The sequence below is a fragment of the Mauremys mutica genome, chromosome 1 (assembly GCF_020497125.1).
Source record: "Mauremys mutica isolate MM-2020 ecotype Southern chromosome 1, ASM2049712v1, whole genome shotgun sequence".
NCBI lineage: Eukaryota > Metazoa > Chordata > Testudines > Geoemydidae > Mauremys > Mauremys mutica.
The window spans coordinates 109806428-109823621 of record NC_059072.1 but is presented as its reverse complement, the minus strand read 5'-3'; the positions used below and the strand labels follow the sequence as shown (position 1 = coordinate 109823621).

The 17194-nt window shown below is 47.8% G+C and overlaps 1 protein-coding gene across 5 annotated transcripts in view; it reads right to left on the bottom strand.

The window, feature by feature from the left end:
- LOC123351446 (zinc finger protein 883-like) overlaps positions 1-14625 on the bottom strand; it is a 35899-nt gene extending 21274 nt beyond the window's left edge. Inside the window, exons 1-4 of one of the 5 annotated variants that reach the window (XM_044990796.1) lie at positions 14615-14625; positions 11523-11571; positions 6834-6953; positions 1189-4560 (exon numbers count right to left, since the gene is read on the bottom strand). In XM_044990796.1, coding sequence (XP_044846731.1) covers positions 2840-4560; positions 6834-6861 — 1749 coding nt within the window. In that variant the 5' untranslated portion in view covers positions 6862-6953; positions 11523-11571; positions 14615-14625 and the 3' untranslated portion in view covers positions 1189-2839. Of the gene's footprint in view, positions 1-1188; positions 4561-6833; positions 6954-8224; positions 8353-9670; positions 9801-10723; positions 10747-11522; positions 11572-14614 lie in introns of those variants that run through there. The other 4 variants (XM_044990830.1, XM_044990819.1, XM_044990802.1 and 1 more) reach the window with 4 other exon arrangements.
- Positions 14626-17194: the final 2569 nt, after the last annotated feature.

Below are 17194 nucleotides of genomic sequence, written 5' to 3'. Positions count from 1 at the left end.
GCTATACAAGTGTCATTAGCCAACTAGATAGCAGAGTTACCTGTACAAAACTCGAAAGCTGAAATAACGGTATTAAGGTTGTAAGACAGAGCAAAGTTGAATGTAATGGTATGTATGAAAGCAATGAACCCAAAAATCTGTCATTCACAGTCACACACAACTATCACCTGCAAAGCATACAAGCCCAGAGTCCTTTCCAAGTTTAAGCAGTGCACCATCATGTGATGCAGACTTCATAAAGCCCGTGTGAAAGAAAATGAATGGAAGCTAGGGGATGGAAGGGTTCCAGCATTCTTACAGTGATCTGTCCAAATTTAAGAAGTTCAGAGCTGCAGGCTGTCCCCTGCTTTAGAAATGACAAATAAATGGATGTTTCAAAATTAGAGGGTACGTCTACACTACGGGATTATTCCGATTTTACATAAACCGGTTTAGCAAAACAGATTGTATAAAATCGAGTGCGCGCGGCCACACTAAACACATTAAATCGGTGGTGTGCGTCCACGGTCCGAGGCTAGCGTCGACTTCTGGAGCGTTGCACTGTGGGTAGCTATTCCGTAGCTATCCCATAGTTCCCGCAGCCTCCCCCGCCCCTTGGAATTTCCGGGTTGAGATCCCAGTGCCTAATGGGGCAAAAATCATTGTCGCGGGTGGTTCTGGCTAAATGTCGTCAGTCACTCCTTCCTCTGGGAAAGCAACGGGTGGCGATGCAGTCCGAAATCAAAATAAAAAAAGAGCTCCAGCAATGGCGTCTGTGTGGAGATTTTTTAAAAATGATTTTGAATTTCGTCTTCTGTAACGGAGCGCTGATAGAACAGATTTGCCTGCCCTTACTGCGATCACATCCGCATGGTCCATGCTGGAGCTCTTTTTTTATTTTGATTTCGGACTGCATCGCCACCCGTTCTGATCGGAGCTCCACGCTGGGCAAACAGGAAATATTCAAAAGTTTGCGGGGCTTTTCCTGTCTACCTGGCCACTGCATCCGAGTTCAGATTCCTGTCCAGAGCGGTCAGTGGTGCACTGTGGGATACCGCCTGGAGGCCAATACCGTCGATTTGCGGCCACACTAACCCTAATCCGATATGGTAATACCGATACTAGCGCTACTCCTCTCCGTTAGGGAGGAGTACAGAAACCGGTTTAAAGACCCCTTTATATCGATATAAAGGGCCTCTTAGTGTGGACGGGTGTGGCGTTAAATCGGTTTTACGCTCCTTAAACCAGTTTAAACGCGTAGTGTAGACCAGGCCAGAGTTATCACTTTGAGTTTTAGATATAATATATAGGAAACCCACCCACCTGCCACTGTACCCATATTGGCTATTGACTCCTGTACAACACAATGGGCATGGAACTCATCATTCTGAAGGTCAGATAAAAGGACTTTGCTATGACAGAAAATTTTTCCCACATATGCCCTGTCCATTTACAATAGGGTTTCTCATCCATGTAGATTCTCTTGACGTTTGAGATTTGAGCTGCCACTGAAATGCCCCCATATTCAGTATACTGACAGCATTTCAACGCCATGTAGATCCTCTAATGGCTAATAATGCAGATCCCCTCAGATCGTCCTCTGCCTTTTGTTCAGAAGAGCCCGCTCCTGATAGGTGAAATAGATGGCCACCTCCTTGAAGGTCACTGGCACATGAAACAAGTGTTCTTCATGCAGCACCTGCTGCTCCCAAGACAAGCCCACTGCTCAGTCACAGGCCGAGAAGGGAAGGGCAAAGCTGAATCAAGCTATTACGAACAGTGTTCCTAGTGTTGTGCTGGGGACATTATCTAGCTAAGCCTTTGTACCAGAATCGTTCCCATGGTATCTAAGCTTACAAACTGCCTCATAATTTCTCTGTTTACCAGAGTAGCACATACATTTGTGTTTGCATTGCATACACTCAACAAAATGGATATTCTCCTGCCTTCTTCCACATCGGCTTGGCCACCTAACATTTTGCCTTCCTTCTCTGGATCTCTGTGTTGTTGGGTCTTCCCCATAATGGGGAGCTCAGGGGGCTTCTTGTGCCTCTTCTCACCCTGCTCCCTGATAAAGGAGGGTGTGAAGCACGGAATGGGGAATCCTTTGTGATTCAGGATAGCAAAGAAAAGAACAACCCCCTCTTTCAGGTAAGGGGGCAGAAGAGGTTGAAGCAGTGACTTGTGGGAGGGTCAGATGGAGGTGGTTGACATCCTGAAGGGTTAAGGACAGTCACCTCCTCCTGTACAGGCCCTGATCCATGCATGTTTTAGGTGCGGAGGAGAGACATATGGTGGGGTCTTTCCCTGCTGCACAGTTTGGGAGCTGCACAGCTGGGAGAGGCAACTCTAATGCAGAGTTCCTAAGCTCAGAAGGACTGGAGCTCAGCTGATGGGCTGCTTAGCTGACTGAATGGCATTTTCTCTACCTGACACAACTGGCCTAACTGCTTCGGAAGTCTCTCTTTCAGTCTCCCTCATATTCCTTCAGACAGAGCTTCCGCCACTTCTCAGACTGCTCCCACTCCCCAAGTTTTGTAGCCACATAGGAGGGGTAAGCAGGCAACCATGCTGCACAGAAGCTCTTGCTAAGTTCCCCTAAGATTCGGCATAAAAATTTATAATAATATCCTCTTATGTTTGGAGGCCAGGTGTGGGAGAAGGGTTAGGTTTCTCAGCATCACAATATGCCTGATGCATTTTTAGGAGGATTTTAATGAAGAGATTGATTGTGAGTCAATAGTTTCATGATCAATTAACACTGCAGCACTGCTTCCACTTTGTTGCATCATTCAGCACAGCAAAGAGCCACTCCTGACAGCATGGGCATAGAGTGCCACATGGCCCACGGGTCCCTGTCTCAGTGTCTCTCTCCCGCATGGGTGCTCCGGTGCTGAGTGAGCCCTGCGCTCTGGCTGAAAGTTTTCCCGCACTCGGTGCACTCATAGGGCTTATCTCCAGTGTGGATCCTCCAGTGCTGCACCAGGGCCGAGCTCTGGCTGAAGCTCCTCCCACATTCCGTGCATTGGTATGGTCGCTCCCCCGTGTGGACTCTCTGATGCTGGGTGAGCGCCGAGCTGTCACTGAAGCTCTTCCCACAGGTGTGGCACTGGTAGGGTTTGTCTCCTGTGTGGATCCTCTGGTGGGTGGTGAGCTGCGAGCTCTGAATGAAGCTCTTCCCACACTCACCACACTTGTAGGGCTTGTCCCCCGTGTGGATTCTCCTATGCTGCGTGAGGTGCGAGCTCTCGCTGAAGCTCTTCCCACACTCGCTGCAGTGGTAGGGCCGCTCCCCGGTGTGAATCCTTTGATGTGTGATCAGCGTGGAGCTCTGGCTAAAGCGTTCCCCACACTCCCCACACTCGAAGGGCTTGTCACCGGTGTGGGTTCTCCGGTGTTGAATCAGCACCGAGTTCTGCCGGAAGCTCTTCCCACACTCAGTGCATTGGTAGGGCTTCTCTCCCGTGTGAATTCTCCGATGCTGAATGAGACCTGAGCTATCCACAAAGCTTTTCCCGCACTCGTTACATTTGTAGGGCCGCTCCCCTGTGTGGATCCGCTGGTGGGTGGTGAGCTGGGAGCTAAAGCTGAAGTTCTTGCCACATTCGATGCAGCTGTAGGGTTTCTCTCCAGTGTGGATCCGCTGATGCTGCATGAGCGATGAACTCCGGCTGAAGCTTTTCCCACATTCATTACACTGGTAGGGTTTGTCCCCAGTGTGGATCTCCTGGTGTCTCAGGAGGTTCCCCTTCCTACTAAAGCTCTTCCCACACTCCACACATTCATACGAGTTTTCCCCAGCGTGAACTCGCTGATGTTTCAGGAGCTGCGACTCCTGATCAAAGCTTTTCTCGCACTCAGAACATTTGTGGGGTTTCTCTCCCAGGTGAAGCCTCTGATGCGCTTCCAGATCTGAGCTCAGGCTGAAGCTCTTACGACATTCAAGACACTTATAGGGTCTCTGCTCTGTGTGGATTTTCTGATGCCGGATGAGGTTGGAGCTCACACTGAAGCTTTTCCCACACTCATCACATTTGTAGCGTTTCTCTCCCGTGTGGATCCTGTTGTGGTTGTAGAGAGTGGAGCTCCGATTGAAGCTTTTCCCACATTCAGCGCATTTATAGGGTCCCACTCCAGCATGCAGTCCTGGATGTTTCACGCACGTTGAGCTGTCAGTAAAGCCTTCTCCAGATTCAGTACATGTACATGGCTTCTCTCCCTTGTGGATCTTCTGATGCTGAGTGAGGTGTGAGCTTTGATTGAAGCTCTTCCCACACTGCACGCATTTGTAGGGCCTCTCCCCTGTATGGATCCTCTGATGAGTAACCAGCGTCGAGCTTACACTGAAGCTTTTCCCACATTCACTGCACTGATAGGGTTTCTCTCCGGTGTGGATTCTCTGGTGTTTGATCAGCGCCGAATGAACACTGAAGCTTTTCCTACATTCTGTACATTGATAGTGATTTTCTCTGCCGTGTGGCCTCCGACAGTTAATGGGGCCAGCATGTGTGTCTAGTTTCTTTTCTGTGTCTAGCTTCAGCTGAGGATTCTCCCCTTCGCTTTCTCTCGCAATTGCTTCATCTAGGGAAGTAAAGAGAGAATCCAGACAGCACTCATTGCCTGTTCTCAGGAGAAAGGCAATCTCAGGGAAGGGTAAAGGGTATGTTACAAGTAAGCCACTAAGCTTAAGGGTATGAGCTTAAGGGTATGTCTGCACACTACAAGTGCTACACTGGCACAACTGTGGCGCTGCAGTTATGCCACTGTAGTGCAGACATTCACTACAGTGACGGAAGGGGTTTCGCCGTCGCTGTAGTAAATCCACCCTCTCTAGAGGAGGTAGCTAGGTCGAGGGAAGAATCCTTCCATCCACCTAGCTGTGTCTAAAGTGGGAGTTAGGTCGAGCTAACTACATTGCACAGGGCATGACAATTTTCACAGCTCTGAGTGATGTAGCTAGGTTGACCTAAGTGTGAGGTGTAGATCAAGCCTAAGACTATAAGCTTTGCATCCAGCCCCAGCACAATCCTTCCCCAGACAGGAACAGGGAGTGAGGAGAGGGACATGGAAGAAAGAGTTGGGAGGAGGAACAGAGTGAAAGAGAGTGAGGTGGGGAAAGGTATGAGGATGAAAGGGAAAGTAAATGGGTGTGAGGAGAGACTGGGGAGGGAAATGGACTGTGGGACCTTCCGCTCTCTCCCTCCAGACTACTGAGGACCATTTTTAGCATGACTTGTTCTGCAAAAAGCATCTCAGGCTGCTGATGTGGAAGAGAAGCAAAGTCCATCATAAGCAGGGAAACTTAGAGGAGCAGTTTGCCATCAGCATCTCCCGTTATATGGGAATCTAGTCTCCCCAGCTTATTGGGGCAAAAGCCCACCCTATCTGTTTTTAATCCAAGACAACAGTGGACTTTGCCTCTCCCCCACATCAGGGGACTGAGGTACCTTTTGAAGAATACAAAAAAAAATTAACTCGGTGCTCGGGGTGCTCCAGTGCATTTCCTACCAATGCAATCATTGGGAAAAAAAATCAGGAAAAATCACCAATTAGAGCAACATTACTATCCACACCAACATCATGTCACATCTTGCCACCCACCCCTCACCTAATAACTTTCCACTGTTTGTAATTTCCAAAGGGTGGAATATTGTCTGCTTCACGGTGCATGAAATACCAAGTGTGTAAATGTTGGCAGTGTGCAGTAAGAGGGCCTGGTGGGGGAAAAAAACAAAACCTAAGACTGCTTTTTTAAAAAAATTACAAAGTTAGTGATTTTAAAGTGGGTTAAACTTTTCAAATTAGACATTTTTAGAGAATGGAAAGTATATTGAAAATTCAAGCTTATTCTGATTCAAATGGTATAATTTGGGTCATGACAAGGGTGAGGTTTTGTTTTATAAGGGATTTGAACTCCACTTTAAGTGGAAAACCATACATTAGCCAGGGATCTGCTACAAAGCCTCCATAATAAAGGGAAAGTATGTGGTGTGAATAACCAGAAAATATTGGCCAAATCTTTCCAAAGAGGAGTCAAAAAGATATGTGCTTTATAAAAATCCCTACTTTATGTCTCAATATGGACTTTGGGACCTAAGTGATTTGGGAACACGTCTCATTGGGCACCTTTTCCTTGTAAGTCACTTAGGAGCCTAAGCTTTAGGCTCTGATTTTTGAAACTTGTCTATTTCTTCTCCTCAACATTCAGGGTACTAAGACAGTTGGACAAATACTCTGGATTTTATATAGGGCAGACTCAAGTTTTTAGAACAGGCAGAAGAATCCCAAGAAAGTAGAGTGCTTGGCATACAAATGTATAGGTGATTCTTGCTGAGAGCTTAACAATGCACTTCTACTAGAGCAAAGCCTATGAGATCACAAAATGAGACTGATATGAGAACTCATGAGACAGGCTACGATTTAGTCACGGAGGTCACAGATTCTGTGACTTCACCGGACCTTTGTGACTTCTTCAGCTTCAGTGTCAGCAGCTGAAGCCGTGGCTGGGGCTGGAGCTGGAGCTATGCTCCCCACATAACCCCACTGCAGGGGCCACCACCGGGGCCGTGCGCCCCTGCCCCACCGCTTGCACCGGGGGCCACCACCAGGACCGTGCGCCCCTGTCCCGTGGTGGGGACTGCCACTGGGGCTGTGAACCTCTGCCCCGCAGCTTGTACAGTTATTTTTAATAAAAGTCACAGGCTCTGTGAATTTGTTTGTTGCCTGTGACCTGTCCATGCCTTTTACTAAAAATAACCATGACAAAATCTTAGCCTTACTCACGAGCTGTGTTGGAATTCCAGCTTTAAAACTGGCTAATTAATTATGTAAATTTATTTAAAAACAGTTCTCACCTGTATAGGGGCCTCTAAGGCTCTCCATTTTCTCAGGGCTCCGGAGATCAAAGACACAAGGTTCTTATCCTTGTTCCATCTAAGAGGTCACTTCACCCCTAGCAGTCAAAAATCCTGGTCCTGGAAAAGAAAACAGGGGCAATGAACCTCAATAACAATCAGATGTGATTAATGAGGGAAAGTATGCCCAAAAGCCCCACACAGAGGAAACCCGGTGCCTAACCTTAAGTCTTATCACTGTGAGTCTGTCTTTCCTGACCTGTCCCCTTTCTGGGGAATGATATGATTCACAAGACAGACAAGTGAGAACATTTTGGCCCCAATTCTGCATAGGAAACAGTACAGGGAGAGTGCGGCGTCTGGATGGAGTCCTATTGACTTAGCCCTGGTCTACACTGCGGGGGGGAGGGGAGGAAATCGATCTAAGTTACGCTACTTCAGCTACGTGAATAACTTAGCTGAAGTCGATGTACTTAGACCTACTCACGGTGGTGTCTACACTGCAGCGAGTCGACTGCTGCCACTCTCCCATCGACTCTGCCTGTGCCTCTCACAGCGGTGGAGTACAGAAGTCAATGGGAGAGTGCTCGGGGATTGATTTATCGCATCTAGACTAGACAAGATAAATTGACCCCCGCTGGATCGATCACTGCCCACTGATCCAGCGGGAAGTATAGACATACCCTTAGTCGCGATTCTGCACAGGCAGCAGGGGTCATCCTTGCCAATTCTTTGGCAGGACTGGGACCCAGAAGTGTGATCCTACACACACTGAGATCAGTGACAGAGCTCCCACTGACTGGTGGTGCAGTACTGTGAGCTATTCAAGGCAGGGACCTGGCTTTTACACATTCCTGTGAAGTGCTCAGCACACATCTGGGCATTTATTACTGTAAAACAATAGGGAAGTATTTGAGGAGGAATTGGGAGAGGCCAGTGACCAAAGCCAGATGAAAATCCAACAAGGTATTTAGATGCCTAGAGGAATTTTCAAAACTGTCTAACTTAATGTCAATGAGAGTTAGGAACCCAGGTTAGGTTCCTAACTCTCATTGACATTCAGCTGGCAGTCAGCCACCAGGCAAGCTACCACCTGTCCCACCCCTGCCTCTCAACATGCTCTTAACCGAGTGTCCTGGAGGTTGGAAGCATCCTTCAAAGCTCTCCTCAAAACTCTCCTTTGCTGTGATCCTACAAAAAACACTGACCATGTTCATGTGCTCAGATCACTGCCTGTCAAGCTGCTCAGGGCAAGGGCCATCTTTTTGTTTTGAGTTTATTCAGTGCCAGGATAAAACAAACAATAATAATAATAATAATAATAGCCACCTGCTTAGGCACTTTTGAAAGTCCCACTAGGCACTTATATGCATCTTTAGGTGCCGAAATACCTTTGAAAAAAGTGGTCCAGTAGCATTCATGTTTTTAGAATGAGTAAATATCATCTTCTTGCATGTGGTTTTTATTCATAGCTTGGAAGAGGAGCCCAACTTTCCTCCTTTTTCAAATCCCAAGCAGTTTCTCAACTTTGAATGAACTAGTCCAAATGAAGGAAATATTCTCTCTACACCGGCTAGCTAAACTGAAATAAAAAGGAATTGAAGGAAAAACTTTTTCTGAACAAAGACCTCTGAAGTACTAACATTTGGAAAAATGTGAATACCAACTTTCATTGCATTGTAAAAATGGAAAATAATACAGGTTCTTACTTAACGCAGTACAGGACTTTGTTACATATTTATAAAGCTTGTCCTGACCTCAAAAATTAAAGATGTTTCCCCCGACGATGTACATCATTAAAAAAGCAGCACCTTTTAACTCATTCAAATTTGAGGAGAGCTCTCTGATGCAGCACATGTATTTATTTAAATAGTTTCTAGCAACTTTCGGCCTTAACATAACGCCATAATATTCAAATTTAATTTTAAAATGGGTTTATTTTAAAAAACATATATATATATTTAAATGAAAAATCCAATTTTTTTAATGTAAAACAAATCAACTTCTATCCACTCTGCCTTTCAATATTGGAGTAAGCTATACCCGCATAAGCACTTTTTATATAACACTGGGGTGTTGTGCCACTTTAAAACTACAGTATAGGGATGTAGTTAAAAGCAACACAACTTTTGTGTTTAGACAAACCCTAAGTTACAGTATGTAAGGTCTCACTTTCTGCTTTTTTATTGTGATCTGGTAACGGCTTATAATTTCTGATTAGTTCCACCATTTATGCAGTGTTTCAGAACAGTTTTTAACGAGGGGTGGGGGTGTTTTGCAGTTTATTTATTTTGTTTAAAAAAATATCAAGTGTGCCTATTGCAAAAAATGTACTTGCATCACCATAAGTCTCTTCCCTTAACCCCAGCCCTCTCCCATTATCTCCTGCCTCCAAATTTAATTTTAAATTCCCTCCCTTTACCACTCCCTTAGCATTCCCCAATCTTCCCTCCACGTTTTTCTGAAATCCTGGCAGGCGGAGTACTCGGTTTTGCTAAAGATCATCAGCTGTGCCCGAGCCTGAGGATCCCTGTACAGCTCCCCACATGCTGCCTCTGAGCTGGGGGGAAATCCGCAGCGACACCCCACCGTCCCATGCTGTCCCTCAGCTGTCCTGCTGGGAGGTGGGGGAGAAATCCTGCAGGGGCACTCCCTGATCTGGGCGCCTTCAGGATAAGGGGCCCTGATTCGTTCTCCTTCCCTGAGTCAGTCCCGAAGCAAGACTCCGGCTCCACCTTTGTTGCGGTCACTTCCTCCAGGCAGTGATTTCCCGTCCTGGGCCCCCGCCCTGCTGTGTCCCCTCCCCCCGCATTACCGAGCCCCCCTGCCCGGCTCACCCGCGTGGCTGGGGGAAGCCGCAGGAGCGGGTCGCTCAGTGTGAACGCCCGGGGGTGCGGGGCGGTAGCTGCGCGGCGCCAGGTGCCATGTGCACGGCGGGCTGCAGGGAACAGGACGTTCCAGGTCGCTGAAGTCCCCCGGGGCAGGACTTTCTAGTCCTCCCCTCCAGAACCGGCTCTTTGGTTTTAACCCTCACTTCCCCGGACAGGAGAGAAACGTCCCCTTTTCCCTCTGTTCTGCTCCTTTGCCTCCTTTCCTGCTAAAGGCCACTCACCGCCCCCTGGCCTGCACCATCCCCTGCCACTCAGGACAAAGCTCTCACGGGGCTCCTGGGTGATTTTCTCCCCCTCTTGGTTTTGGACAACTGTAGCCAGGAAAATGGTTCAAGCACAGGGGCCCGATTTGGGGCTCTGCTGTGTCCCCTTTTGGGTGGTTTGAGCTGTTGCAAATCACTCAGCTGGCCCTTGGTAAGCCCCCAGAATCGGGTGTGCCGAGGGGCATGCTGACGGGCGGGGGGCTGTTGGAGCACTTGTGCCGCAGCACTGCTCAAAGCCACAGTAATAGTTGAACCTGAAGGAGGGTCCAGTGCTTAGGGCATAGGGGACATGCGAGATCTGGCTGCAAGTTCCTGGTCTACCACAGACCCCCTGCAGGACCTTGAGCAAAGAAGCTTCAGCTGGTCCTGAATAACTCCATGGAGCCAAGCCCTAATAGCAGCTACCCCGCTATATTCTCCCATCCAGTTCTCTCCACTTACTGCACAGTGCTGGGGGCTTCGCCACTGCTCCCTGGAATCCTGTACTGCCACTCCCAAGAGGGCAAAAATCATAACACCTCGCTCCACGCCAAAATAACACCAAATGACAGGAGATTAGCAAGAAAACCATGAGAGTGAAATAAATGCCTTGGGGCAACTCTACACTACAAAATTAGTTGACCTAAATTACACAGATGTACAGCCACTCCCACTGCAGTAATTAAATCGCTTTTGCATCTCCACCCTATGCTCCTTATGTCAGCAGTGTGTGTCCGTCCTCCCCAGGAGCACTTACACCAATTTAACTGTCAATGTGGGGCAGTGTGGGGTGGCTTCTGAAAGGCAGCAATAGTGTACACACTGCAGCCTTGTCCCACTGTTGGAAAATCATAGTGCTAATGAAGCCTTTTTGTATTAGGCCTGAGTGAACCAAAGTTATGCTATGCTTGCCCAAACCATATTGGAAAGCTTACAGAACTCATTAGACTGAAGGCCGTGTATTTACCTATGTCAGCTATTTTGCTTATCAGTTTTATTTGGCTCCCCAAGTATATGTTGGCTCCCCAGTATATGCAGCTGTGTTCCCATGAATGTTTCCAAAGTATATAGCACAAAGGGTCGACGGGTGTATCTTGTTTCCCCTTCAGAATGACAAATGTATCCTCAACAGCTGTATGTATCTTGTAGCCCCCACAAAATGATATATGTATCCTGCATATCCAATTATCCCCTAATAGATACATGTACAGGGTCTATAGGTCAACCAAATGACGTAGACAAACGTAGGCTAAGTTGTTTGTTACCGGCTATAAAGGTAGGCCGCTTGGCCATGAAAGGTGTGTCTCTCTCTTTGGCATGAGCCGAGATGAGAGCACCCGCTCAGCTGACCGATCAATAAAGGGTGTGGTACTTGTCTTCCTGTCTCCGTGCCTCCTTGGTGTAATTAGGTAAGCTCCAGGGGGAAAACGAGCCCTTTTGGCTAACACCACCAATGTAAGTGACCTACTACACTGACATCATAACGCCACCCCCATAAGAGGCCTAGGGCTTATGTCCATGTAGTTACTGCTATGCAGACACTGCACATTACTTACCTCCGCAGTTGGCTGCCAGTCTTGTCATTGTCCAAGCTCCATGATAGAGCTGTGAAATTGACAAGAAAGTGGCATGGGTGGGGGGCTCCAGCTAGAGCCAGGCTACTGCTCAGCTTCCCCACTCCAAGCCGGGCTGCACCTGCCAGGCTCCCCACTCCCAACCAGGCTATTGCCTGGGTTCCTGGCTCCCTGCTCCCAGCTGAGCTGCCCCTGGGCTCCTGGCTCCCCATACCCCACTGGTAGCCCTAGTGCACCTAGGCTCCCCGCTCCCTGCCAGGAGCCCGGGTGCTGCCCCAAGGCTCCCAGATCCTCCCTTCTTGTCCAAAGCCTGGGGATTGCCCCCCAGCTCTCTGCTCTCCACCTGGTGGCTGCCATGCTCTCAGCAGGGGGTGGGGAGCCTCGGGCAGCACCTGGGCTCCTGGCAGGGAGTGGGGGGGCTGAGAGCCTTGGGGCAGCACCTGGGCTCCCAGCGGGGAGCTGCGAGTGGGGCTGAGAGCCTAGGCAGACAAGCTAGCATGTAGCCCAGGGCTGTTCCTACAGGTAATCACAGAGCATTTGACCCCCACATTCCTGAGCTGCCAATAAAAGACAGCCCCAAAATGGAGCCTAACACTCCTCCCTCATCCCTTCACCGCTGGCACCATCAGGAAAGTGGGGACAAAAGACCAGATATCAGTACTAGATAGGCCGAAGGGAACCAGGTCGGGGGGAAGGGGCAGAGAGAGAACAGGTGCCAGGGGGCAGAAGGGAAGTGGAGCATGGGAAATAGGGTGTAGGTGCTGGACAGGAGGTAAAGACCCTGGCAGAGAGAGCAGGCAAGGCCTGGGGGGTTATGGGAGGGGGATGGCACATAGAAGCAGGGAGTGACTAGGAGGAACAAGGCAGGAGACAAGGGGTAGCAGAGGGGAGCTGAAAGGGTGGAAGAGCCTGAAGGGAGCACCAGGCAGAACAGCTGCAAGGGGAGCACATATGGGAGAGTGGGAAACTAAGCCAGAAAAGACTCCTGCGCTGGGGCCAGGGGGCCAGGGCAGTGAGAAAGGTCCCTGCAAAGCTCGTTCCAGCTCAGAGCAGAAAGGCGGGGAGCCTCAGCCGTGGCAGCCGGTTAAAAAGCCTGCAGGGCTGCTGCCTCTGCTCCTGGGGGGCCCCTTCACCCACAGCAGGGCCCTTCAACCTGTTGTTTCCCCACAGGCTGTGCTCAGACCTGGCCCCATTGTTGCTCCCTCCCAGCAACAGCTGCTAGCAGCCTCCCGCCAGCATTCACAGGCTGCCAGATGTTGCTTCTCTGGCCTGCAGTGCTTCTGTGACTCTGCCAGGGAAATCCCAGCTGGCCTCTTACCTGCACCAGGCCAGTCCCCAAGAAAGGCCCCTCCCAGCTGCGGCAGCCCCTTTTAGAAGGTTTCAGAGTAGCAGCCGTGTTAGCCTGTATCCGCAAAAAGAACAGCAGTACTTGTGGCACCTTAGAGACTAACTAATTTATTTGAGCATAAGTTTTTGTGGGCTAAAGCTTATGTTCAAATAAATTTGTTAGTCTCTAAGGTGCCACAATTACTTCTGTTCCTTTTAGAAGGGTTTCCACCTGCCTGCTCTCAATGGTCAGGTGTGTCTAGGGGGGAAGGGGAGTTACCCTCCCCCTGCCAGAATATGATCCCCCAGGGTCACTCCTGGGGGCAGGGGTAACCCAGGAGTGAACATGCTGTTCAGCAGGTTCATCACACTGCTGCCCACTACTGCCCGCAGTGCTGTGTGGGAGACTTCTTCTCTGCAGCCCCTGGCACCTTAGCAGCCTCCTTTCAATAGGCCCCCACCCCAAAATCTGAGAACAACCTCCAGCAAAATAATCAGGCAATATTTACAAAAATAAAGCCCGTGAGTTGAATTCTGCACTCAGAGGTAAAGCGTCAGAGGCTTCCTATGTCTAGGACTCTGCCTGGCAATTCAGCCGGAAACCAACACAAAAATGGGAGCCACTTCCTCTTCCTCTACCCTTCCTCCTGTTTCCTTAGTGCAGCATTCCCTCCTCGGAAACCCCTGGCTTCTGACACTTGCCTGCAGCTTCCTCCCAGTCCTGCGCCTCTTCTAGCACACCTCAGTCTCCAGCAGTCGCCTGTCTTTACCCCCCTACATTGTAGACTACTACCCCTCTCCTTCCCCCAGCAGACTTCCAGTCTCCTACCTCCAGTGTTCCCAGCGTCAAGCATTCAAAACCCATGAGTTATAGCACCCAAAATCAGAAGACTGACTTACAAATCTTAAGAATTTAAAAAGTCATATTTTAGGGTGGGGTTTGAAAAAAATTCCTTCTGGTTTTTGAGTCTTTAGGGCACACAGAGCTAGTATTTTCAAGATTTTGTCCACAAAATCCTTTCCTTTTTAAATAAAAGATTCTCACATAATCACTTGGCTTCAGGAGCTGGGGATTTAAGGAGAACACCAAATATTGCGAGACTCTAGATAAAACCACAAGAGATAGGACCACTGTACCTCTATCCCACAGAGCAAGCTGCTTTATGTGCTAGTGTCCCTTCTCTCGGTCTGGCCCTCTGCAGTATGTTACTGCATGTGGTGAAAAGCAGGCCACTAGGAGGCCTGCCATAGCTCAGGAGGTTGGGGTGGAAGACCAAAGCAGGAGCAAGTAGGGTGAGAAATAAAGGAGGGATAGTTAGATTATGGGGGTGGGAGGGGGTTAATACAAACCAACAAATGTGAATTTAGATTTTTAATTGCACACTTAGAAATTAGCAAAGAGTCCTGTGGTACCTTATAGACTAACAGACGTTTTGGAGCATGAGCTTTCGTGGGTGAATACCCACTTCGTCGGATGCATCGAATCATGCTCCAATACGTCTGTTAGTCTATAAGGTGCCACAGGACTCTTTGCTGCTTTTACAGATCCAGACTAACACGGCTACCCCTCTGATACTTAGAAATTAATCACTCACTCATTGGAATTCAATGAGCTAAATGGAATACATTGAAATAAGATACTTGAGATAATATTATTGATGTCATTGTATCAGGCTCTGGGAAAGAAGCTGCTGTGGAGAGGATCTGGAGCTATTTAATTGTCCATGCTATAAAATGGTTAAACTCACCAAACCAACACCTTTCTGTTGTGTATTTGGTTGTCATGGTTTTTGTTCCTATGGCAACTGAGTTAGATTATTAGGGGATAGCCCGGCCAGCGCCGGTTGGGTGAGCTCTGTGTCTGTAAATAAAATGGTAGTTTAGTTAGCTGTCTGCTGTCTGGCCTCAAGTGATTTCTTCCTAAACCGGCTGCCCCCAAGGATATAACACTTTCTCTGCTGAGGGAAGGTGTAATCTGAACAGATGGGAAATATACATGGGAAAAATCAGATATCGAGGTACTCCAGGGCCAAAGTGTCTGTTCAGTCACAAGCTGAACTGGATAGAATGAAAAGCATTCTCAATGCTACAGGGAGGATCCTCTCTATCTAGGTGAAGGGTCAGAATGCAGGGAGAAGATAGTGGAACAATACCCCTCAGATCCTAGACAAAGTTCGGGGGAAAGGCCTAATATGATTGACATGAGTTATGACACCCTTCCCTCACAGATGTATGCCAGTCTTAGCCCACAGAAATGCAAGGGTAAACTTGTGAAATTGTTAAGTACTAATTACTGCTTTTTTGCTTTAAATCTCTAGGAATGTACCTGTTGGTCAACTGAGAGAGCTTCTACCTCATTCCCCTGGACTCCAAAATTAGGATTTAATCTATACAGTTGAATAGACATCATTTGGGGGTAATTACCTGTGTGTCAGCAATATGTTAATCTGGGCCATGGGCGGAACCATTATGTAATCTTTTAGACCATTGGCTTAGTGTGCTCATCTTGTCTTGCTGTTAGAACCTATCCAGGGGTTTGGGAAAACCCATCCCTGTCGCTTCTCTCCACCCAATGAGAACCATATATAATCTATTGTAACTAATTGTTTTGCAGCATCTCTGAGCCTAATAAGCAAAGTGACACTCCGCCAGCGCTGTGCATAATAAACTCCTGCGCTTGACTCTACATGGTGTGGATTATTGTTCCTTCACTAGGTTCATACATGTTCATTCCTATGGTATATAAGCTCTTTAAGTCTTCTTTTCCCCCCTTTCCCAGCCTTTCCTGGACTTGCCAGTCCATCACTTGCTCCATGTCCACTCTGCTCTCCTGTACACGGTCTATCCACTGTTTTCTCCGCCGTCCCCTTTCCTTCTGCCCACAAAGTCTAGTCTCAAGGGCACCCCAAGAGGATCTCCGTCATCCATCCTTCATACACTTGAGCTCTCTAAGTGGCTATATCATTTATCCTTTTACAAATATGTTGTATGAATTTGCATTTCTGTCCCATAGACCAACTCCAATTCTCCTGCTATTTTCCAGCTCCTCACTTTATCTGACCGCCAAGTTGCTTCCCTTCTCCACATCTGTGCCTTTTTCTGTGGTTTTGCTCACAAGGGGCAGTTTGATGGGTAAGCTGGGCCTGATTCCATGCTGCTGCCTTAAAAGAACAGAGTGGGAGGCAATGAGACTGAGATCCTTTGTGACTCAATACAGCAAGAAAAGAATGACATGATCTATCAGAGCTGCTCTTAAGGGGTGAGCAGGAGATGGAGCTGAAGCAGTGTCTTAGGGTGGAAGAGCAGAGGGACGCAGTTGCCATCCCTTAGTGCTTAAGACTCACCTTCTACTCCTGTTCACGTCCTAGACCATGCAGAGATGGTTTAGGAGAGGAGATCCTCACAGCATGTGCTGCCCAATTGGGAGCTGCATGGCATAGGAAGGCACTTGCCATGACAAAAATGTTTCAGTTTTGCTCCTGCATGGCTTAGCAGTTCCAGATGGCATTTGTTTCTCCTACAGTCACCTCACTGCTCCCCTTTGCCCTGTCTGACTCTGACTTCCACCTCCCCTCCTCCACACACTTACTTACTTTCTGTGGTCCTGTAGGAAGAGGTATGTGGCTGCCATCCAGAATGTCTAGTTGCACCAGAGCTCCTGAGAAGTTCCTAACCATTTGATTTAGAATTTAATGATTTAAAAAAATAATTTCTCCAGCTTCTAAGGCAAATCTATTTTCTCTCTTTTCCCCCATTTGCTGGATCTTTCCATGTTTGATGCATTCTTAGCTTTTAATAACACTTGGTTATTGACCATCTTCATCATCAGTTAAGACTATTGCTGTAGGAATATTAAAGAAGGTTTATATTAAACATGGTTTATATGAAAAATGATTTATTGTTAAAAATGATTTATTGTTAAATGATACTTTATAACTGAAGGTTTATATTAGAAGTAAATGTGATTTCCAACATTTAGCCTCTAACCTGCAAGCCACCAGCTGTGTCTGTGTGAAGCCTGCTCAAAGAAATACTTTGTATAAAACTTGTTAAACGTCAGTTGACTCTAAGTGCCTGTTCTCTAAATTGGTAACACCTCGAAAGGTAAAAAGACAGTGAAATAGATGTGATTAAGATAGAGAATGTATGTGAATGAGTGCCTAGTTTAAATAATGAATGAATGGTTAGGTAGTTACCAGCCTGAAGAGTTCAGTGTCTGCCAAAGAAGGTGTCAAGTGGGATCAACCAGATGACCCCCCCCGGAGGGCAAACTGGAATTCACCCCACCACACCTCAAAGGAAGGAAAAACAAACATCTGATAACATGG